Source organism: Aulostomus chinensis, chromosome 13 (genome assembly GCF_037954235.1).
Source record: "Aulostomus chinensis isolate RoL2024-O1b breed Wild chromosome 13, RoL_Achi_v1.0, whole genome shotgun sequence".
NCBI lineage: Eukaryota > Metazoa > Chordata > Actinopteri > Syngnathiformes > Aulostomidae > Aulostomus > Aulostomus chinensis.
This window is the reverse complement of record NC_141332.1, coordinates 23,787,312-23,810,312: the sequence shown is the minus strand read 5'-3', so window position 1 is coordinate 23,810,312 and position 23,001 is coordinate 23,787,312. Positions and strand designations below refer to the sequence as shown.

The window sequence follows — 23,001 nt, the reverse complement described above, 5'->3', positions numbered from 1 at the left end:
ACCCATCAGAATCACTTACGATGCGCTGGTCAACACTCTTATCTCGGTGTGACATTTTAAACAAGGCATCACACACCAACCGCAAGGATAATTGTAGCGTGCCGTTTCCCAACCAGCTCTTTGGGGAAGAAGCATTAGATTCTTACTGAAGCAGCACTTTGCTACGACGCTCTGGCTTTCAACACGGCACCAAAGAGAGCGGAAAAGTTTTGATAATCAGTGTCAAGGGGATTGTGAATTGCACAACAAACTCAGTGAAAGTGTGGAGAAATCACTAGTGCTGACTGTAATTTTATGGTGTGATTCAGTCTTGCTGACAGATTGTAAGTGCGTATTTTGTCGTTAAAGGTCATTGTGGCATTTCCTGGAGCTCAGCTGTAGCTTCATAGTCAAGGGGTCATATATCCCCACACTTACCAGCATACATCACCCTAATAATCACGCCAATTTTTAAGTTGTTTCACGAGATAGAGACAGAAAGGGCTGACTATATGAAAATAACTGGGAAACTTTAAAGCCATACTTCACATAAAAAAGTGTATTTTGCTTTTCAAGTACTTGAATAAGTGTTTGGAACTCACAAAGCTGTTTTTCACTGCTGCATCACCTCTTTGTGACTCCAGAATGCAGAGCGAGCCAGCCTTTGAGAGCTCAACACTCCCATTTACCAACACTTCAAATGCAAAATGCAGATTATGGGTGAAGAATTGCTTTTATAACAGAGATCCATAATGTGAGAGTGGAGCCAACAGAACCACTACCACATGACAAAGATGCTCGGGACTGACAGAACCTGTGAGGTTCTTGTCCTGCAGTTTTACGATGTGAATCTCTTCTAACACACACCGAACACACACTTGAGGGGTCTTGTCCAGTTCAAACAGAAGAGAGCCATCTGTGAGAACGCATGGATTCATTTGTTGCAGAAGGAACATTGCCTTTTCATTGAACTGATACACTTGGTTTCGGGTTTCTAGATGAAGAAACAGCACTATTTTAGGAATAACAAGAAAATGAAACTGAGCCAACATCATCATTTACAAAATCGATAGAAAATGCACTGAAAAAAGCCACAGAGAAAATACTATTTGGCAGAAAATATCCACAAAAAATCTAGAAACAACCATGAATATGAGATTTTTGACTACATTTATGCAGCAGTCTTCAGAATACTCCAGAATAGGTTTTCAGGGCTGCATTCTGAGACCTGTTCTGTCACTCCAGCTGTAACTGAAGTGGCTGAAGAGGAGAAACCAGGCTCCTGACTCTCAGTCTCTGTTGTGGAAGCTAAATTTTCAACAATAAACCCAAAGTGACTCCAAGTTTCTGGGTAAATGTCATCATGTCTGCAGCAGGTATTACTTAGAAGTGATTTACTGGCTAATCTTCATGATCACATGTTATCTTGAGAGAAAATACAACTTTAGAAGAAAGTAGCTTGTTTGCTTCCAGCAGCAGCGCATTATTTACAGGTGTTTTTGTTGTTGGTTTATCCTGTCTAAACTGTTGACAATATTGGGATTAAGGGGGGGAAATAGCACGAGTCTTAAATTCTGGAATGTAATTCTACATTTATACTTTATACATTAAATTGATAAATTAATTCTCATAACTTCCTAAAATGAATAGGAGCTTCTGCAATGTGAGCAATTTCCCATCAAGGATCAGTCAAATATTTCTGATTCTGATTTGTGAGACCCAACTGAAAAATCCTACAATGCATGAAAGCAGCCACCAGGTGGCGTTTGCAGCCCACTGTAACAAAGGGATTGAGTTTGGATGGTGGTGTGGGAAGGAGCGTAATTGGCTTACCCTTCTTGGGCGAGCTCTGGGGGGAGGTGGGAGGGGAGGAGAGCTGGGAGGAGGCATTGGACACGGTGTCCTCTGGCTGCCTTCGATGCCGATCGCTCCCTTCCTCTGACAGGGACAGAATCTTCTTCAGAGACTGGGGGGAACTGGTGCCTATGGACAAGAAGATGAGTAGATTTAACCAGAGGAAAGCTGCCATTCCCTGAGGGTTTTAGGGTGCTTAACTGCTTTGTCTGGAATTTCTTAGTTGCTTGCTGCCAGACAACTCTGGGTGGCAGCACTGTCACATAACAACTGGAAAAGGCTGGTTCTTCTATTGTCTACAAATAACAGGATGAGGGAGCGAAGACATGGGGACGGTGGCCCCGGGAAGGACGAGTGAACCAGAGTACAAAAGCTTCTTTTCATGGAGACCACACCAACGCTGTTGAACACGATGGGAGGGGAAAAAAAGCGTGGATTTAAGGCTGCAGTTGCAATGAATCACTTAAATGTGCATTTATATGATGAATAGAATAATCTAGTGAAGTGTACAGCTTAATTGCATTCAAGTGTCATTATGCAGTCCATGGACTCCTTACATTCACGGTAAAAATGAATATACATTTAATTTCAATAGATTACATTATGTTTGATGCAGAATTTGCACAAACCTGACATGTGACAGGATGGAGAGAAACCTCAGTCAGTTGTGGTTTCGATGTATTGCTATTATTTATGAGCTTTATCTTTATCTTACCAAAAGGTGGCAGATCCTTGACTGGCACTTTCTTTCGGGATGGGTAAAGGGCTACAGCGGGGACCTGGAGGGCCTGGTTTCCTTTAGCCAACTGGCCCCTCTGTTGGCTGGCAGCTCTGGACACCACTGGGGACGTGTCTGGTCGTTTCCCACTGGCGTTCTTGGGCACTGAGCAGGGAGAGAAAGTGTGGCAGTATTGCAAGTTAGATTTAGATTGTAGGGCTTTGAACCGACGTGTGTATGTGATGGATTTAGGAAGATAGCTGCTGATGAAACTCAGAAAGTGGTGCACGGTTCAGGTTTGCATTAACAATGGGAAACTAGCACAGCGAATCTCTGCCATTGAGTTTTCAGGACATGCACAGCTATGTGTGGATGCAGTGGGTTGGGTCTTTTTATCTGCTAAAGCGGCTCCGTCTGTGCAGCTGTGTGCAGCTGTGTGTTCTGATGAGTTTTCCAGGGAGATTAAGAGCAGGAACCTCGTGTTCTATATTGCCAGGAGTTTTCACAGACAGTATCAGCTGCTCTGCATGTCAATTGATGATTTTAACTACAGGATCACTGATACAGATGCTGCAGTCTTGATTTGATTTCCAGTTGATCTATTTTAATGTGACAGTATTAAAACAACCAACACTGCACTGCTGTGGTACAACAAGCTCTCCATTCGAATCATTTTCAAACACTCGTTTTGTGTTTTTATTTTGTTTTCTCTGTAGTTTGTCTATTTTTTACACGCCTGAAGGAATGTCTTGTCGTAAATAAATAGATCAGTTGCACAAAAATAGAGATGTGTGTGTCAGTGCAGCATTAGCCTTAGTGTTTTGTAACTCCAGTGGTCCGATCCTGTTTTATTCAAGGCTTTGTGTCAAGGGAACATGCAGGTATCTCCTTTAGATAGCATTGCTCTGTACGGACAGGATGTGTCCAACTGCTGCTCTTCATCATGGTGTTCCAAAGAGGTTCTAAATCTGTTTGGTACCAAGCTGTGTCACCAACTCACATGTACTAATGGAGGGTTCACACTGTAGCGACAACGTCTGCAGACTCTCCTCATTCGTTTCCAAGCTGAGATTGGACAGATACTGTTTCACCTTCCTGGCCATTTGGGCATCTTCGTAAAGCTTTTTGGCATTCAAGAAGGAGCTGCGTCGCACCCGCTTCTTGTGCCCGCCTGTCTGGGTAACATCGAGCACGGCTGCGTTGGCGCTGCCCTGACTTAGAGACCTGGTGGCACGTGTGGGTACCCACGTAGAAAGACGAACAAAGAGAGGAATGCAGGTGTGCAGGCACAAACACAGACAGACACAAAGAAATACAGACAATTAACATTAATACATTGCTTTTTATGTAAATGAGCTCATGTTCAAATGTACAGGTGCTACTGCTGGGCCACAAAAGGGGCATTGTATTTATTAAAACATGCAAAGAGCAGCACTGAGTATTTTCTTTAACTCCAGAACATTCCAGACATTCCAGACAGTGGGAGGGCGGGGTGTTTATATATTGATGGTTGCAGTCAAATAACAGCAGAGTAGAAAAGGGAGGTTTGTACCAGTGTAACACAGTCATTATTTACATTTCTGTGGCAGAAAGAGTAGTTGTAGTCATAGTAGTACTAGCAGCAGCAGCAGCAGCAGCAGCAGTTGTAGTAAAAGCATTTCTCTGCTTACTTCTGTCTTAGTTCGACATGTGTGTGACTGTACGTTCAGTATCAATCGCTGTGAAGTCACACTTGTGTTTGTCAGAGGAAAGACATTTCCCACTTAAGAGTTTCTGATACCGACAGCCTTAATAAATCAGTGTTGACAAGTGAAAATATTCCAGTTCTGTAGTGTTTGCATGGAAGCACAATGCATTCACAAGAGAGGAAACACTTCACGTAGCAGAAACAGTTGGTGGCATCTCCACATGATTCTAACTTGATCTCAATATCTTGTGAATACAACTTGGTGTCACATTTTCTCAAGATAAAGATCTCATAATTAACGAGAGAACGATCTCATTATTGTGAGATACGGATCTTGTAATCACATGACACAATAGTTAAAGCTCCCGATTACAAGATGCAGTCATAATGACAAGAGACTGAGGGGAAGATGTTGCCTTTGAGTTTCAGGTTATGCAATGCACTTTTGTATGTTTTCCATTAAATGTTCTTCGTGCACAACGCTGTCCCGTTTGACCACAAAAATGTAAAGCATGCAAATAAAAAAAAATGCATTCTATCAAATACCTCGGGCTTTTCTGTTATACAGATAGAACATTCTGAAACTTGAGGAGCATGCATGTTGTTAGATAAAACACACAAGAGGTCAGGTTTGCTAGAGCAGCGCTGGATTCCCCCACACAGCGATGACTTGCAAATATGTCATTTTTCAAAAAGGAAAAAAACAACAACAGAAGAATTCCAATTATTCATGTCTTTTTTTGTCTAAAACAGCTTTGTTTTCATGCTTAAGAACATTTGGTTTCAGGTTGTAGTCCAGCGCAATTTAAAATTTAGCAAAGTGACCTTTGTTTTGTTAGGTGAAATTTGATTAGGATCAGACAGTGTTAGTAGGAAACAAACCCAAACCAGTTAATAGAAACAAGTTCTCAGAAAAGAAGCGCACATGTTAGCTGCAGTGCAGGGAGGGGGGGGGGGTTCAAAGGTTGTAGGGCCACCACACTTACCCTAAACTTCTCCACTTCTTCTTCCTAGAGGGTTGGTGCCATGAACAGAGAAGCATGGGGCAAAGGGTGGATAAGTGGAGAGAGAGAAAGAGAGAAGAAGACAAAGCTTAGGACAGGAAAGACCACCAAGATCACCAAAGAGAAGCAACTTCACCGTAGACTCGGGTGACAATCAGAGGAGAGGAAATCAAACGGTAACACAACTCGGTGGAGACATCATTAGATGGAGACACATCGACACTGTGCACATCTTACGCCGACTATGTGTGAAGGGAAACAGTTGCCAGAGGGAACAGTTGCCAGAGGGAACAGCTGCTTTACAGAAAAGCGTGATGCAGAAATTTTATTGGATCTACACGAACCCGCTAACCCCAGAGTTTGGTAGTACAGTGCTGACTGGTCCTACATGGGGAGCGACAGATAATTAATCAGAGATGAGACTTTGTGCGTCTGGAAGGTTCTTTACCTGGTCCTGAACATGAGGGCCGGGTCCATGTTGACGGACGCCATGCGACCAACATGGCGAATTTCTTTGGCAATCATCCTCAGCTTCTCAAAGTTCACCAGGCCGTCCACTTTAGAGTCATTGCCTACAAGGTTCAAAAGAAAACTGTGAATACTGCTCGCCCCTCATTAACACAGCCAAAATAACAACCATTAACCATTGTGAGTAAAAATGTTCGCAACAAAAACAAACAAACAAATAAATGTCAGTAAATGTTTTCAATTTTTTTATTTCCTTTGACACAATTTGGCTGGAAAGTCTGAAAAGAGGGAAGTGCAGTCATATACACTCTGTCTGTGTGTCATGACCTAAAATAACGGCTGGAAACTGACTGAATTCAATAAAATCCAAATAAGTCGTTGGTGGTTTTTTATCATTTGACACAGACATGATTGAACACCAAATACCTTCATGTAGGAAAGTGAGGTCCTTTTTGATGACGGGAAACAGTGGAATGATGGGTGGCTGGAGGTTCTGATTGTTGAGGACATTCCTGTACTTGGCCATATTTCTGGAGGGGTCGAAGAGGTCCTGCAGGTCCCCGAACAGTTTCTCGTACTTGCTAGGCAGTTTCTCCCATGTCCCCCTCAGCCTGGAGACTGGAGCCAGGTTCAGACCACTGAGGGAAAAAGGAAAGTCTCAGATTAAATGAACACTGGCTTGATTTATGTGCGTGTAAGTAAAGCAGGCCTCACTTAAAACATATTCTTAAAGAGATTCAATTCAAAAAGAGACCTAAAACTTAAAAAAAAAAAAAAATTAAGGTGACTGCAGAGAGCAGGCCAAGTCTCACCTGATGATAGCAAACATGGAGTTGAAGTTCTTGCACTCGCGGCAGTGCAGCGCGATCTTGATAAAGTGTTTGATGGTTTTCATGCGTTTGAGCTGGTTGGGCTCCCGCGTCACCTCCGTGGCCACCCAGAAGGTCTCATGGTTGATGGCCTCTTCGAAGCGCTTGAGGCTGACTGAACCCGTCTTGGAGCGCAACTTGAACAGGTCGTCAATGTATTCTGTGGGCTCGATGGCACAGAACAGCTCGAAGGCCCGCATGGAGAGCTGCGTGGCCACCTCCACCGTGCTGAGCTGGAGCAGAGAGATCTGGCCCTCTCGGAGGAGGTCCTGGGCGTCCTCATCAGAACATAATGTCTCTGTCTCCATGTTGCTCTTAAGGTAGTATCTGGTGATAAAGAAGAGTATAGATATGTACACCTCTCATGATGAACAGGACTAATCATCCTTGGATAGTGGCCAACAACTCACCTGCCACTCAGCTGAATCCTATCTGCGAGTTTGGAGAGCTGGTCTGGTAACCGCCGCTGTTTGATGACGCCCTCCGGTGTGACAGACACCTCACACAGCGAATAAGCCTCTGCTGCTGCAGTCAGGGCGAACTCCCTGATGGCCTGGGCCACCACTTCCTTAGCCGTGGTGTCCTTCCCGATCATGATGTACCGAGACTGCTGATCAGCCTTGAAGACTCGTAATACCTGGTCTGACATATCTGAGGAGGAACGAACACATAATTCAAATACAAACTTTTCCCACCAAACACGTGCAAAGAACCATTCAGGCATTCCTTTACACCAGCATGTGATTATTCATTTCCCATCATTCATTAGTTTGATCAAGTCCTGCGTGATTTGGTGAAGAAGTCCCACTGCCACAAAGTTGTGATTTGCTGTATAATAAATGCACATAAATTCATGGTGGTTTTTAAAAGCGTATTTCTCTGCTCAAATATTCAAAATCAAACCATCATTAAAAAAAAAAAAATCAAAAACCAACATTTGTGCATTACTGTTTTCAAAGTACCATTTTACTAAATGAAATAAATAGTAATAATAGAAAATAAAGAAATATCTGCAATATTTTTTTTATTACCACTCAAAATAATAATTGTTTATGATATATCATTGCAATTGATTGTACAGCATTAGCTTGATCAAAAACCCACATTTGCTCCCTTTGCAGATTATAGGAATCAAAATATCCATATCAAACCCCCACGTGGCCAGAGAAAATCCAAAGGTCAGAGGAACGTGCAATGCTGTCAGCTTTAAGTGCTCACAGGCGTGAAAGCAGATATGTTGTACATCTGTAATCTGAAAGCGTAGCAGGCGATGAATGTTTGATTTAGAGGCAACGCTGACAAAGATGTGATTGTGGTGGGAGAAGCAGGGTCAAGGGGAGAGAGACAGAGAGTGTACTCACTCAGTAAGACTGGGACTGGAAGAACATAAACAACATGTGATGAGAGACGTTAATGGAGGTAGGAATATGGAGACCATATTGCCATATCTGGCTCTGCGCGGCTGGTAAGAATCAGAGGGGTTGGGCAACATGATGATACAAGCTGAGGATCGGAGTTTGGCAGGAGGTTTTGTCGCACTGATGAAGAGGCAACTGCTTTCAAATCTTTGTTAAAAGTTACACCTACCAACCTGATTAGATATGAATTCACTGTTTAACAACAGCAACAAAAAAAACCTATTAGTTCAATCAGATTATTTTATGTGTTGATGGTTTTCAAATTGAGTTTCCACAAAGTGAACTATTATAGATAAAATAGATGAATGGAAAAATCTTCCTTAAGCCGCCACAGAAGCTTTAATGCCCCATGGCTAATATTTTCTCATGCGTGTACCCTACTGGAAGAAGAAACCCTATTCTTGTGTATCCTATCATTTTTTATTGATGGCGGCGGAGAATAGTGTGTAGAAGGAGACATCTCTGTTCTGTATCACCCACAATATTCAATTTCATCTCTACTCAAACTTTTCAGGAGTCTTCAATAATGAAGCCATCCGAAACAGGAAAAGTTTGACTGAAAGAGTGATTCATCTGACTCTAATACATTCCCTTTAACAATACGTTAATCGTGAGGGAGTACTTGAAGATAAAACGAGGGCAAATGTTTCCGGAATTCTAAACCAAAGTAAATACAGCCTCTGAAGTCAATCTTACGCACCAGGCTGGTTGTTGAAATCGAGGATGCGGTGGTGAGATTGCAGGAGGTCTGGGTTTGAGGAGGAGAGATTGCCGCTGACAGGCAGAGCTGGTGGGATCTGTTTGGACTGCTTCATTCCCACAATGCTGTCGTCCTGCGATTGGCCAACGCAAACATCACTATGGAAACAAGAAGGAGAGTAATGGAAGGGTTAGAAAGCAGTTTTGGTCGACCAAAGATAGAGGGCGGTATTTGTGAGAGTTAAGAGGCTGTGCAATTCAATGAATATATTCAGTGAGAAACACATTGATTTCACACTTGATACTGGCTGAATGGTGTCATGACACATTTAAAATGAGGCGAGTGAACAGACGTAGAAGAGGAACTATGAAGTATTTAACAAACAGGATTGAATCCTACTTTCTTTAGGGAGGAATAACGGAAACAAAAATATGCCAAAAACTAAAACTAATTGCTGGCAGATCCTAATTATCACATTATGGAAATTATTTCGAAAAGACAAGCTGTTTGTCACGGTGAAATGTTCATAGCTCGTATTACTTGTATGGTTTCGGAGGCAGGATGCTGGTGAGTGTCTTGTCGAAAATCTTCTTGAGCTTGTTGCGTCCTCCCACTGTGTTGGTCTTTGCTTTCTTGCTGACCTTCTCCAGACCCATCACCTGCTCCACATCCACCGCCAGGTCGGGGATGGAGTAACGGCTGGCCTTCTTGATGTCGCCAATCTTAGGGAGGTGGGGCGCCCCGTTCTTTCTGTCGTGCTCCTCCTCCCCGTCCAGCTCATGGTCTTGCTCTGGCCTGGTTAGGAGTTCTTTAAACACTGGACAGATAAACATGGACGGATGAGCCACAGTCTTGGTCATGACAAAATAATTTCAAGTGATGACTATTCCAGGTTGAAGACATGTACTGGTTTGGCTAGCGTGTCTGTAGATCTTACCTAAAAGATTTGTTTTCACAGTTATGGACAAGTGGGTGTTGTTCTTCAGAATCTCATTGGCTTTGCTGAGTTGGACATTCTCAAAATTCTGCCCGTTGACGTCTAAGATCTGCATGAAAAGACAGGTGAAATCATCAGATGCGATAACGCGAACGGGCAGTCGTGAGACACCGTAAATCACGTATAGGAGATGGCAAGACACAGGGTCGACGGACAGATGGTGTCTACATACATTGAACAAACAGAGAAATTGTGATTTTTGGACTATTTTAACACAAATTACCTTGATGTGAACAATATAAAATTAAGCTTTGAGTTCCAAGTTTGACCAATAAAAAACAAAGTTCCCCCCCAGATTAATTTACTTGAGCATTTTGTAGTTAAAAATACCCGACAGGAAAAATGCAAAGACTTAGTCAAGCTCTAAAATAAAAGGGCTGATTTTCTATGCTGTTAGTCACACGGTGATCACTGAGATTTCTTTGGAGAACGTTCCAACCCTCAGGGTGGCCTTTTCTGGGTTAAGTGAGAAATCTCAGTGTTATTTACCTTCCTTAACACATACATTTGCATCTCTGTAAATACTGACATGAAGGCACAAGTAGCAACTTCAGGAGGTACGAGGACGAACATAAAAACAGCTCGGTAATGGGAAGTGTATTCTTTTTATTCCCCAGTGAACCAAAATCTCACTCCCTGGCATGTTGTTCATCATGACATTGAGTAGAACACATGGTTTTGACATGAACATGAGCCACGTGCTCTTGAAACTGTCCTGTTGTCTTAAAAAAAACAACAAAAAAAACATCTTGGCATCGCTATGGAGGCCGAATATGTTCAAACACGTGCAAACCAGCCGCCAGCACTTCCTCTTTAGTGGACGAGGAAGGCAGGCTTGACTGTTATGTGACCACGGGTCATCTTTTCCTGCTTTGACGGCAGTTAACAAACTAATAAGACCAAAATGTCCAATTTAGGATAAGCAGCAGTTAGTGAGAGTTCACTACTGAAGGCCTTGTACGACTCGCTGGTTGAAAACACAACAGCCTGAGTCAAAGAGTCACCGTAAACGTTCAACAATGGAAGGTGTGAAAGGCTATAGGAGGATGTCAGCTTTCTTGCTCCCGTTTGGAGGAAACAGCTGCAGGGGATGTTTGGACTCCAGATGACTTAACTCGCATCCAGACGTACTCAAGATGGTTTCAAGGATTAAGAGACTTTGCTGAAATCCTTCAAGCCGGCAGAGTGTGAAAACGGGTTGAGAAGTCAAGTCGCGAGGAGAAACCCAACAGAGGGTGCCTGCAGCAACTGGCAAGTTCAATTGAAGAAAACAAACCTCTTTTAATGCTGTTTAGAGCCAAATACAAATCAATTTCACAACAACTTCAATAGGAAAAAGATCAATTGAAGTATTAGTCTGGGTGACTGGAGAGGTTTCTTCCTCAGACACCGCAAAGTTAATGAAATGTGAAAGATATGCACCGCTGCACTTCCAATATTCGTAACAAACTGCGGAGACTCTTACAAAAAGCTGTGGCTGTCTGATAAAAGATTACAGGAAAAATCAAATCTGCAGGCCCAACAATACGACTGAATTAAAGTCCGCCCCTCTTACCTGATCTCCACGCTTAAGGCCGGCTTCTGCTGCCTTGCTCCCTGGCTCCACAGAATCAATGAAAATGCGGAAACCTTTCTCCTGACCTCCAAGAAGGCTGAAGGCCAGCGGAGACTCCCTGGATGGCTTGGTCAGTGTCACCAATCGTGGCTTGGCTTTAGCAGCACATGCTATATTTAACAGTCTGAGGTGCCCACACATTTTCTGTGAAAAACACCATACAAAGATGTTATAAAATATATGTCTTGATAAATATATCTTAATTTTTTTTGGCATGTTTGAAACTTTGGTGAATATCTTCAACTTACTTCTTTCTCCAGATTGTTCTCAAACTCTTCCAGAAAGTGAGTCATGGCAGGGTCACCCTCAAAGTCATTGAAGTGATTGTTTACCCACAGCAACACTACCCGTGTAACCTGCGGCAACAATAAGATCAGTACAGGTCAATCAACAGCTTACCGGTTGGCTAGTTGTGTACGGATAATAATGTGCAGCTCACATTATCATTCTTTCACAATCTTCTGACCAACAGGACATAACACATGTGACAGGTTTTCTATCTTTCTTGACCTGATGAATCTTCCTTTCTAAGGAGCACCATGCACGTAAACAAGACATTTTTCCGGAACTTCCAACCTTGTCCCTGAGACTGGGGTCGTGGAACCACTCCAAGAGCTTCTTGCCCACGACCATGGGGCTGGAGAGGAAGGTCCTGTAGGTCAGCAGGAAGTCCTCAATGTAGGTGGGGTCCACCACTGAGTGTTCCTCCACGAGGTGCATGGTGAGCCGTTCCGATGTGCCCTGAGGTAAAACATTATGGTCTTACTGAAATGAACATGCACTGATCAGGCTTTCAATCATCTGTGCATATATCTACAGGCTATTATTTGCATAGAAAAGAAAAATATATCTGCTATGTGATTTTTTTTGTTACTAAATCATTATTTGCTTGGGCTATGTTTTTTTTTTTTTTTTTTTTGAGCCCTAAATATTCAGTTTGTGTTTTCAATGAAGATTTGTCACCTTGATGACAATGTGTCCTTTCCTGGTCCCGGTGCGGTCCAGCTCGCGGTGTTCCTTCACCATGACGATCTCCCCTTCCTCTTCGACCTTCTGCATGTTTTTCTCAACCTGGTTGAGGATGCAGCAGTAGTCCTGCTGGGCTATGCACACAAACTGGACAAGAGAGGGGACGACAAGACTTATGGATTAAAGTGATACTTCGTGTCATCTTGTCATAAACGATGAGCAAATTTTTTTTAATAGACAACGAGAAAAAGTTTTCAGTTGAAGCAAGACAACTTCAGTTTCCCTGATTAGGCTCAAGGGTGATTTTACTGACGTTTAGAGCATTTTACTGACGTTTAGAGCAGATTTTCACATCATTAATTTCTAGGGGTGGAACAAACTCTCAGTACTGTTACAATACTTCTCTTGCGATGCAGTATAAATACACTGGTGACAAATATTGACTTTTTATTTCAGCAGTTATTCATTGTACGCTTGTGTGTCTGTGTTCAAGAGGCTCTAATGTAGGACTGGACATTGTTGGACAATGTTTTCACCTCAGCTGTCATTCTTCTTTAAACTGAGACCACCATGCAGTATATAATTATAATAACATATCATAATTCCTGCTTCTTTAGGGGCATTTCTTATTTAGTAAAAGATACCACGATGCTTTTCATCATTGTCTTGGAATCTATGTTGGCGGCCGTCTACCTCGACTGGTCTGGTGAAGTGTGGAGAAAGAGCTGTGAACCAATACCAGTCCTCAAAATGCAGGTTTACTGAGCTCACAAAGATGATTTACACCGCTGGGTCGCTTCTTTATGACTTGAAAATACAGAGACAGTCATAATTATCTAGGAAGCACCAAACACGGAAGGGTAAAAGTTAGTTTGTTTTTTTGCTGAAATCATGGTGGATTACTGAGAACATCGATGGTGTCACTGAGAGTATGAAAATGGACGGTTTTGCTGCTGTTAGCTGTTGTGGTGGTTTTGGTTTTGCTGTTGTAGTTGCCATTAGCTTCAAAGTAAATACACATGATTGACTGCTCCAGATTAGGTAGAGTCAGTGTGAACTCTTCAGGTGAAGTAACGCCTTTAATCTGGGGTAGGGCTGTATGATCTTGGGATAAAAAGGGACATTTTGATTTTTCCTGTGCTATATTTTGCGATATGAAGAAATACAGGAATTATAGCACTATGAAAGAATCTACTTGTCAATGACTTTGCTCTGACATGTTAAAATATGTCTCAAAATCAACAGTATTTAATGGGGCCATTCAACAAAATTGTTACAGCAATACACTGTATATATATTTTTTTTCCCCCACAATATCCTGGTGGTTCATAGCAAGTATTTTTTGCTTTATTTTGAAATATTCAGCAATTCACGTAGAATGCCACGAGATGCGCGTTGTCGGGATATGACACACCATCACAGCGTACGCGGCCCTGTCATCACCTCAGTACTCAAGACTGAGTGTGTTGCTGTCAGTCATCATCACTGCATTCAAGAGTGTGGTTAGATCTTGACAGGGCATATACTAGATGTCATCATTCAACTCAGGCCTTGAGCCTTTCATCCTGGAAAGAGCTGTTTCTTTGGATCGTCTACAGATTTGTAAAGAGAGAGTACGCAAGCCTTTCTGAAGACAACCAAAGACAGAGGGGAGAGGGGAAAACCTAGATACAGAGCTTAAGATCATCTGTGACAGGGAATTAGTATCATGGAAGCAGAGATGGGTCGTAGGCAAAATGGAGGGCCAGGAAGGCCATGGAGGCATCGAGCGCACTGGTGGCAGAATGTTGGGCCCCAGTGGCCTTACAGGCAAAGGTGGTGGAGACGGACCTTGACACAGGATACACCCAGAGACCAAGGAGGTGGTGACGCCCCTGGATTCTTCCTGGTGGTACCTGGTGTCCATGGCCGAATAGCTGACTATGGAGGAGGTGACAATAACGGATGGCAACCCTTGGGCCATGTGGGCCGAGCGGCCCTAGATGGCCAAGAGCATGGCAGGTTGCCATGGAGGAGGAGAAGGCTCTGAAGGCCACAGCCTGTATGAGGGAACCCACAGTGATGCCAAAAGTATAAGCCACACCTACGTGTGCCTCATCTCCCCTTAGATGGTCATTTTCACATTACTTTGATCTTGCCATAGATTTTGGTTGAGTCCTGTGATCTTTCCTTTGACTGTTGTTGTTACACTGTGATCTCGCCTTTGATTGTCGTCGTTACACTCTGAGATCTTTCCTTAGATTGTCCTCGTTACATCGCTGTGGTCTTGCCTTAGATTGTCGTTGTAACACCACAGGCGGCGCCGATGACATCAAATGCTGACACAATAAACGAGACACTAATATCTCGGGTTTGATTAGGATGCTCTCAAAGCAGAAGGATTTTGAGTCAGTTGTTAGGGGTTAAGCCAAACAAGATAAAAGGGCAGGGGAGGGGATAGCATCATTTATGTTCATTAAAAATTGAATCCAAGCATCTTTCAGTGTGTTTCACTGTCTACACAATGGGTTATAGTAATGTTAGGTATGGTCAGGAGGCAGGTATTGCGAAACGGTTTTCAACACTGAAATATAAAAGATTAGACTGGTTAATCCTACATTAGCATTTACAAGGATCCTACCTGGCAGTCGTCCACCTTTGTCTTCATGACACCCTTCATGTATTCCTTCTCCATGGTTGGCGACACACCAAAGCTGTTGCCCATACACAGGATCTCTGTCCGGCTTTCAGGGTATGTCACCTCCACGGAACCGTTTAGGATCACCGACCACGAGTCCAGCTGGAGCCGCACACGACATATGATCATTACACGTTTGAAGAAAAAGAGAGAACAAAATAAAAAAAACAAAGCTGTAAGAAGGAGAAATGAAACACTATTAAAACTGTAACTGTGTAGATCAGATAGTAAATTCCCAGCAGCTGTTTTTCCCTTAATGAGTCAAAGTTATTTATCAAAAAGAACCATATGCAGTGGCTATAAAGGGCTTCTTGCACTAACAGATGGTTTCTCACTTCCCTCAGAGGGAAAAGACTGATATAGCATTTGAGCTGCTCCGAATAAGAATCAACAACCAACTCATAGCATTGTTAAACATGTTCAAATGGAATGAAGACAATGTTTTATTCTTCTGAGGGAATTGAAAAAATAAAGCCATGTTTTCAAGAATTCCTGAAATGCCAACATTTCGAAGCCAGCAGCCCGACAGCAGCCTCCTGCCCAGCGAACCTTAAATTCTCAATAAGCGAACATTTACTTAAGTGGCCGGTCCTTCAAGGCAAGTTCTGCTCTCTATTGTTTGGGTGAATCATAGCAAAAACCAGCCAAATTGTCTCCATTGAAACTCATGTCGTGTCTTGACCAGAGAGAGAATAAGAGACGCCTGCTTTAGCTGCCTGAGGGATCCTGGAGAGGACCAGTGATAAAGGATGTCCGCCATTCAGGTTTAATAGAGCAGAAAATACATCAAATGGAAGAAGAAAGATTCATTGGTGCGAAGGGGGAGACTGAGGTTCAGTTCCCATTGAAACACACACATACAAATACAATTAAAGACAAAGTCACAAGACTGGGCTTATATGTGCTTGACAATACACAAACGCACCTCCTCTCCATCATTGAGAACGATGGTGCCTGCGCGTTCGACCACGGCAAAAACCATGACGGCACAGAGTTCCCGCCTCACTGACATGGTCATGTTGGCGAATGCTGGCAGTTGATGCATGAACTCCAGTAATTGCTCTGTGAGAGGGACAGAGGAGTGACAGCAGAGGAAGTGGAAGAGTTTGAGAAAAAGAGCAAAACAGTCTTGACACCCAGAGGGGAAAGAGGACAGGCAGCGCTCCTGACAAGCTTGTCATGCCTTCACTTGCAGCCAAAGGGCATGAGCTGGAGGATGAGCATCAAAATGGATCATCACCACGAGGAGTGGCTAACAAAGAAATCGTTATTTAGGGAAGTTAATGCCAAATATCAATTTAATCGACAAAAACATTCAAGGTGAGCCAAGGATAAACGCTGATGCTTCAACTCACTGACCTCTGGTTTGGTTCAAGAAGTTCACTGCAGACATTAAACAACATTGTTCGGAGGGTTGGTTTTCCCCCAAATTACCAAATGAACATATTGTCTCGGCGGCACGGTGCTGCAGTGGTCAGCACAGTCACCTCACAGCAAGAAGGTTCCGGGTTTGAGTCCCGGCTTGGGCACAGGATCTTTCTGTGTGGAGTCTCCATGTTCTCCCTGTTCCTGTGAGGGTTCTCTCTGGTACTCCAGCTTCCTCCCACAGTCCAAAGACATCAAGAGGGGACAAGGCTGACTGATACTCTAAATTGACTGTAGGTGTGACTGTGAGTGTGAACGGTTGTCTGTCTCTATGTGTTGGCCCTGTGATGGACTGGTGACCTGTCCAGGGTGAACCCCACCTCTTGCCAGAAAGCTGCTGGGATAGGCTCCACCCCCCGCAACCCTTAACAGGAATAAGCGGAAGAAAATGGATGGATGGACATATTTTCTCATGTCTCGCTGGTCCTGTGCAGGTAGTTGAAAAGAATTTCTTTCTGCTACGAGAATCAGAGGAAATTTGACAAAAAATATCTTCAGAAACTCCAGCTCCACTGGAACATTTGTGGATAAAGTACAGTGAATTTTGTTTTTTTGCATCCAAAAATCTCAACTGTTTTAAGGCGGGGGGGGGGGGGGGGGCGTCTCAGAGAAGAAGTTAAAAGCAAGCCCAGACACAATCATCAGCAATCTATAATGTGAGCAAAGGTATGTTTTAATAATGGTTATTCAAATGGATTTCAATAGGTGTGTTGCTGAGGGACATGTTACGTATAATGCAGGGGACAGGAAATTTGCAAGACCATTGAGGTCTAGAGTAGGAAAATCCCCCCTTTCCTGCTCTGGCTGGCCAGGAGAAGTCTGGTGCTCTGGCTGACCCATGCTTGGCATGGCAACAGTGTTTTGTGTGAAGCTGCGGATGCTCTGAAAGTTTAATGTGCTGGGAGAGGTGAGGAGAGAGGATGTGCCGGAGTGACCTAGAAAAGCCTGCTGGCAGAGCGAGGGGTGTGCTGCGGGGAGATCAACGATGGAGGAGGAGGAGGCTGGCACTCGCTCATATTCTCTCTACATCAATGCATCCTCCTCCTCTAGTCAACATATGTAGCTAAGCTCTTTGAGTGTGTACGTTTTTTTTTTTTTTTTTAAACACGGCTATCATGATCATGGCAGTTGAGTCACTGTGATACTGAAAGCCTGATGTGGCTTAGAGAATTACTGGAAAGTCTTCGTCGTAAAGAGAGGCAGTAAAACGCAAGGGGCTACAGACATAGGTGCAGTTTCACGAAACCAAACTAAATGAGGGTGCGGCTTTTTATACAGCGATATTCTAATCTGATTCCTGACTGATACAAATGAGGCTTGCACAAAAACGACATTCAGACTTTCAACAAAAATGTTTGTTGTTTAGCTTTTAGCACAAAAACCAAAGTATCCTTGACCTGATGCTCACCTATGTCATCGTCAGTCCTGTCCATTGGGTCCTTCTCCAAGCAGTCTCGGACAATGTCCCTGCTCATGAGGGGGTCCGACGCTCGCTCAATATCCTCCTCATCATCATCCTCCTCTGAATCAACTGCGGTCTCTGGCAGGCCACTCAGGTCCATGTCACCTGGTTCGTTCTCTGTGGCCTATAGAAAGTGAATAAAAGAAACACGCATGAGTCACCTGTAATTACTGATTAAAATGGGGGATTTGGCGCCTCCATCCAACCTCGGCGATTGGCAATCTATAAGGTCAAGAGCTCTGACGTCCACCGCGGACACGCTGAGACACTTACCAATGCGTATGTTACAAACAGTACCTTAGATGATCTGATAAAATGCAAACAAAGTGCTGCTGTGCAAAAGAAACAAGAAAACGTGCCAGAATAAACTCACCAGACAGCCAGAATCAGCATGATAAAGATACAGTGGTGCAGGGTGTGCACACGGCAGAAATCGTACTACAAACCAGCCGCAACGCAGTGCATTTTCAATAAAAAACAAAATTAAAGGGAGGCTCTCAAAAACTCTGCATATTTGACCCATTTTGTGAAATGGATTAGAGATATTCAGTACAGTATGAGAAAGACAGGCGTCAACACTGCATACCAAACAGTCTGCTATGCATAGTAACAAGCTAATTAACTTCCAAGTTTAATTTCCTCTCCTCTCAGCAAACTCCACCGCCTGCCTTGTTGCCAGATCCTGTTCTTTGAAAGCACAAGATGAAATGTGTGGAACTGAGAAAATGAACCAAGATAAATAGCGAGAGTAATGCAATGATTTGTGCATGAGTGGTACCAACACAGCTCCTTTGCTATCATCAAAGAAAATATTTCTGTCAACGGGAAAGATGCCATTTTCCCTGGTTCGTGCACAACATGAAGCCCTTTCACGAAACACAGGACAACAAAGCATCATCCATGCCACCTCGCCGCAGCACAACAAACCTCTTACCTCAATAAGGTGCCCAAACTCAAGCTTCTTACTAGAAAGAGAAGAAAAAGTTGTCTTTGCAAACTGCCCGCAAAATTCCAGAGCCAAACGCATCTTTACCTCCAAGACCGTTGGTCTGCCTTTAATTTTTCAGGGCTTAGAGTCCCCTTTCCCGATCTCACACCGAAACCCTCTGTCATTTCTCTTCAAATGCCATGTGCAAAAGGCTCATTAATGATTCACGCCAGTGTCTGAGAGGCCATTTGGGCGTCACCAGCACAGAACCTGGCAGGCGGGGCCAGGAAAGACTCTGTTAAGATCTTGTATCTCTATGTGTGAGTCGTCTCACAGATTTATTTTAGAACAGAAACATATGGCAAGATTTCAAGTGCCATAACATATTCTAAATATTTGCCAAAACACTGACCTCAGTGTTTTCTATGAATAAAAATCATGAGTGTATGAGCGGATGTCCAGATGGACAGAGGACACGTCAGAGAGGCTCAAAGAATCAGTGCTGTGCAGACAATAAATCAAAGAACAACCACTAGTCAGCACAAGAGAATGAAGGATGCCATGTCAGAATGCATGGAGAAAATGCTACAGTGAATTTCCACAAACATTCCGAACACCACACAGATTAATATCTGACAGTCAACATATTCTAACGAAGGTTGTGATTTTGCATTCGTGCCCAGGCTCTTTTTCGTGTAATGTGCACATCAAAAATCCATAAATGTGCAGTAAGCATTAAGAGTCAGTGGGCAAGTCAGGTGCTGTTAATATTTCATCAGGGCTATTCTTGGATCAATGCTTTCAAAGTCTTTCTGAAGGACCAATTTCATGATTTATTCAGACACAAAACAGTGCACCATGTTGGCAATGTCGTGAGAATGACGTGGGAGTCTTCACGGGGTGCTTGGGGTCGTAGAGGTGAGAGGAGAAGAGAGGAGCAGTGTGGTGGACATCCAAAATCTCTACCTCCATCACAGCTCAGCAGTTCCTCATTACAGCATCAGCTAAATGCTGAAAATGCAATGTAGACAAACATAAACATTTAAGACCACCATGTGTCTCGTGTAACTTTGTGTGGTCTTAAGTGGAAATACCCAGGCTTCCCCTCATCTAATTATTCACAAACACCCCCAGTGAGGCTGGCAAACGTTGCCAGCAATCCACTACAGCATGTTGTCAATTCTGAAACCTGCGGGGTTAGCGAAAGATAAAAAGTAATGTTGTAAAACAAACAGTTTCAGGAGTCATGCAGAGTGCACGAGGAAAGTAAGGGATTAGTTTTAATCCTTTTTTCTATTTTTGATGTACATTTCATCTTTTTCTTTTTTGGGTGCATTGAACGCAACCAGTCTAAAAGTTAGAGAGGCAGGGCTTGGGATCAGAAGTAGTTCAAGCCTGTAGACTGACTGATAAAAAGTCAATGGCAGCTTACATTCTTTACTTGACAACAACTGCCACTTAATCCCCTTTGCAATGGAAATTCGGCGTAACCCCAAGGGGTCTTAAAATAAATCTGAGGGTCAGGATGATTAAGAGGGGTGGAAAGACAAAAGACATGCCTTTCAACAAATCAGGATTATACGCATTTTGTTATGGTTATTTGTTTAGTCCTTCACCTTTTGTGAATTAAAGGATAATTTCACCTCTTCATCCTGAAATTTGTTTGTACTCCAAGTACTATAATACCAACTCCATGACCAGGCTGAAGGAATCGAATGTAGACGATAGGTTGATTTAATTGGACCTGGGCCAAATATGGCTGGGCATGACTGCATCGGTATCTTATATACTTAACATTTTCTCAAAAATGGCATATTCAATTAGCTTTTTTTTTTTTTTTTTTTTTAATCTAACCACACAGTTAGCTGAAGAAAATTGGCAAAATTGCACATTTTAGGGGTGGAAACCAGCAAATGTAAAATCTTTAGTGGTGAACAGAAGTTGCATTCCTTTCCTGCCACCAGATTCACTGCTTTGGCTGCAAATTGGACACTACTACAAAACTGTCGCAAACAAATTTCACAAATAAAGGACACCCAGTGAGAGCTGTGCACAAACAGGCATGGGGTGAAACCTCAGGGAGCGACTAAGAAACTGGACAAGAGAGAAGGTAAGTAAGGGAAGTTGTTAAAGAAGTGAGGCTGCAGTTACAGAGAGAGAGAGAGAGAGAGAGAGAGAAATCAAGAGGCTGATCCAGAAATGCTAGCAGATGGCTTTAAGACCAGGATCACAGGCTGGGGACAGGAGAGCCTGTCCAACCTGCCCTGCCAAACACACACACACACACGCACGCACGCACGCACGCACGCACGCACGCACACACACACACACACACACATTACAAACACAATAACAAACTCATTCATGCTTTACATACAGCTAGAAAGCTGAAGTTAAACAATCCAATCTGATGCCCCTGCACACACAAACAAAAGGTCTGTGCCTGATGCCCGTGACACAGCCACAAGCACACTCACAAACCTACACACAAACAGACGCACAAGTATCCAGCGGGGTGAATGTTAAGTGGATTTGTTGCAGGATTTGGAGCGAGATTTAGTGAGTGTTCTTTTGAGATGTATCATGCTTTGTTTACCTTTGGGGTAAGGCTGCAGGTCGAGATTCTGATTTCCCTTTTTTTCTTTATTCTGCCTTTCTTGATGCAGTTGTGTTAAATGTTGTAGTTATTAACAATGAACTATTCTATTAATTTATGTAACATTTTAGCTAAAAGGGCACATTTCCCGAGTTTAATCTTCATATCAACTGAGAATGTGCGTCACGGCTGATTTTCTGAGTTTAATCTTCATATCACAGGAGACTGTACGTCACAGCTCTGCGTGAGTTCTGTGCTTCTACTTTGAGGTGATGAGTGGCAGAGCTGGAGTCGGAATGTAGGCCGGACCGCCTGCTCGCAGCCGCCAGCCTGTGTGCTCGTCTCCTGCTGGGCAGTCACAGTTTCCTCTTTGAATCCTGTAGCCCATTTAACTGTTGAAACCTTCATTCCCAAAATGTGTCGCTCTAGTTAATGCGTATAACCCGAGTTCCCAGGGGTATGTTTGCATCTTCTATCAGCTGTCTCACTCAGTTACACCACAATTCAAATTATTACCACAAAGAAAACTATTGTGTGTATGGTATATTAAAAAAATGGTGATGCAACAATGTAATACCTAATGGTCATAAATTCCAAGGGGGACCTTTACCATCAAATAAATGTTATTATCGGTGCCCGTTTAAAACCTTGTGTAGATTTTGATTATACCTCAAATGTTGTACCATAAAACATGTTTCCCCATGCACACACAACTGAGTACCCATTACCGACTGGCTATAAATCAAATTTAGTATCGGTCATTCTCATTTAGGACAACAATTTTTATTCATAATGCAACCATGCAGTGTTCCCATGCCAAATTTCCTCTCAGGGACAATAAAGTTTAATAGAAACAAAGCCTCAGGTTTCCTCTGAATTCACTCCACCAAGTTGTCCTGATTATTGCTTCCCCCTCTACTGCTGCTCAAGAGAGGGCCGCGGAGTACCACATTCTTCCTCCATCACCTGGAGTCGTTGGCTGCGTCTTTTCACCTGATGGTGAGGAGTATCATCGTGGGGAGGCAGGTCATAGGAGGATCATGCTATTTGGGCTATTTTCTGACGGGAGGAGGAGCCGGTGCAGTGATTAGGACACATACCTTCATCTGCTTTCCCACCAGCGGACACGGACAATTGTGACTGAATGGAAACCCAACCAAACCAGAGACCCCCTGTGTTGGTAACGGTATAGGATGCTGCACTATCTGGGCGGGACCAAAAGAGTAAATTCTTAAATGCTGAAAATTGAAATTCTCAGAGGAATGGTTGTGCTAAAACTCTCCTGAATTACTCTGAAGAGTTCTCTGATTTGAATTGACTAAAAAGGTTAAATGTCCCAGATAAGAAACAATTGTCTAGTTAGTGGAGTTAATCTCACATGATCATATGTACAACTCACTAGCAAAAAAAACAAACAAACAAAAAAAAAATCTACATAATTATCTAGAGAACTCCAAGCCGGGGATCTGGTGGCTAGTTGGGGGGTTGGAGGGGGGGCCTTACCTGGTAAATGTCTGACAGGCTGCTGCTTCCAGAGTCGCTGGTGATACTACATCCTGAGTGGCTGGAGGAGACGTGGGTCACCTGTGGGTGCAAGCCGTCAGCCAGGTGAAGTCTGCTGAAGTCTGCTGGGAG

At 43.2% G+C, this 23,001-nt stretch overlaps 1 protein-coding gene across 11 annotated transcripts in view; it reads right to left on the bottom strand.

Moving 5' to 3' along the window:
• The window catches only part of rapgef2b (Rap guanine nucleotide exchange factor 2b), a 104,946-nt gene that overhangs the window by 7,507 nt on the left and 74,438 nt on the right, over window positions 1-23,001 (bottom strand). For 6 of the 11 annotated variants that reach the window (XM_086222201.1, XM_086222202.1, XM_086222209.1 and 3 more), the window contains 20 exons: window positions 22,870-23,001; window positions 17,789-17,966; window positions 15,881-16,017; window positions 14,899-15,057; window positions 12,273-12,425; window positions 11,886-12,050; window positions 11,558-11,665; window positions 11,250-11,453; window positions 9,635-9,743; window positions 9,238-9,514; window positions 8,698-8,855; window positions 7,941-7,955; window positions 6,990-7,230; window positions 6,523-6,906; window positions 6,137-6,348; window positions 5,691-5,814; window positions 5,225-5,248; window positions 3,552-3,775; window positions 2,549-2,716; window positions 1,813-1,962 (listed from right to left, as the gene is read on the bottom strand). In XM_086222201.1, coding sequence (XP_086078327.1) covers window positions 1,813-1,962; window positions 2,549-2,716; window positions 3,552-3,775; window positions 5,225-5,248; window positions 5,691-5,814; window positions 6,137-6,348; window positions 6,523-6,906; window positions 6,990-7,230; window positions 7,941-7,955; window positions 8,698-8,855; window positions 9,238-9,514; window positions 9,635-9,743; window positions 11,250-11,453; window positions 11,558-11,665; window positions 11,886-12,050; window positions 12,273-12,425; window positions 14,899-15,057; window positions 15,881-16,017; window positions 17,789-17,966; window positions 22,870-23,001 — 3,322 coding nt within the window. The remainder of the gene's footprint in view (window positions 1-1,812; window positions 1,963-2,548; window positions 2,717-3,551; window positions 3,776-5,224; window positions 5,249-5,690; window positions 5,815-6,136; window positions 6,349-6,522; window positions 6,907-6,989; window positions 7,231-7,940; window positions 7,956-8,697; window positions 8,856-9,237; window positions 9,515-9,634; window positions 9,744-11,249; window positions 11,454-11,557; window positions 11,666-11,885; window positions 12,051-12,272; window positions 12,426-14,898; window positions 15,058-15,880; window positions 16,018-17,788; window positions 17,967-22,869) is intronic. The other 5 variants (XM_086222204.1, XM_086222208.1, XM_086222212.1 and 2 more) reach the window with 3 other exon arrangements.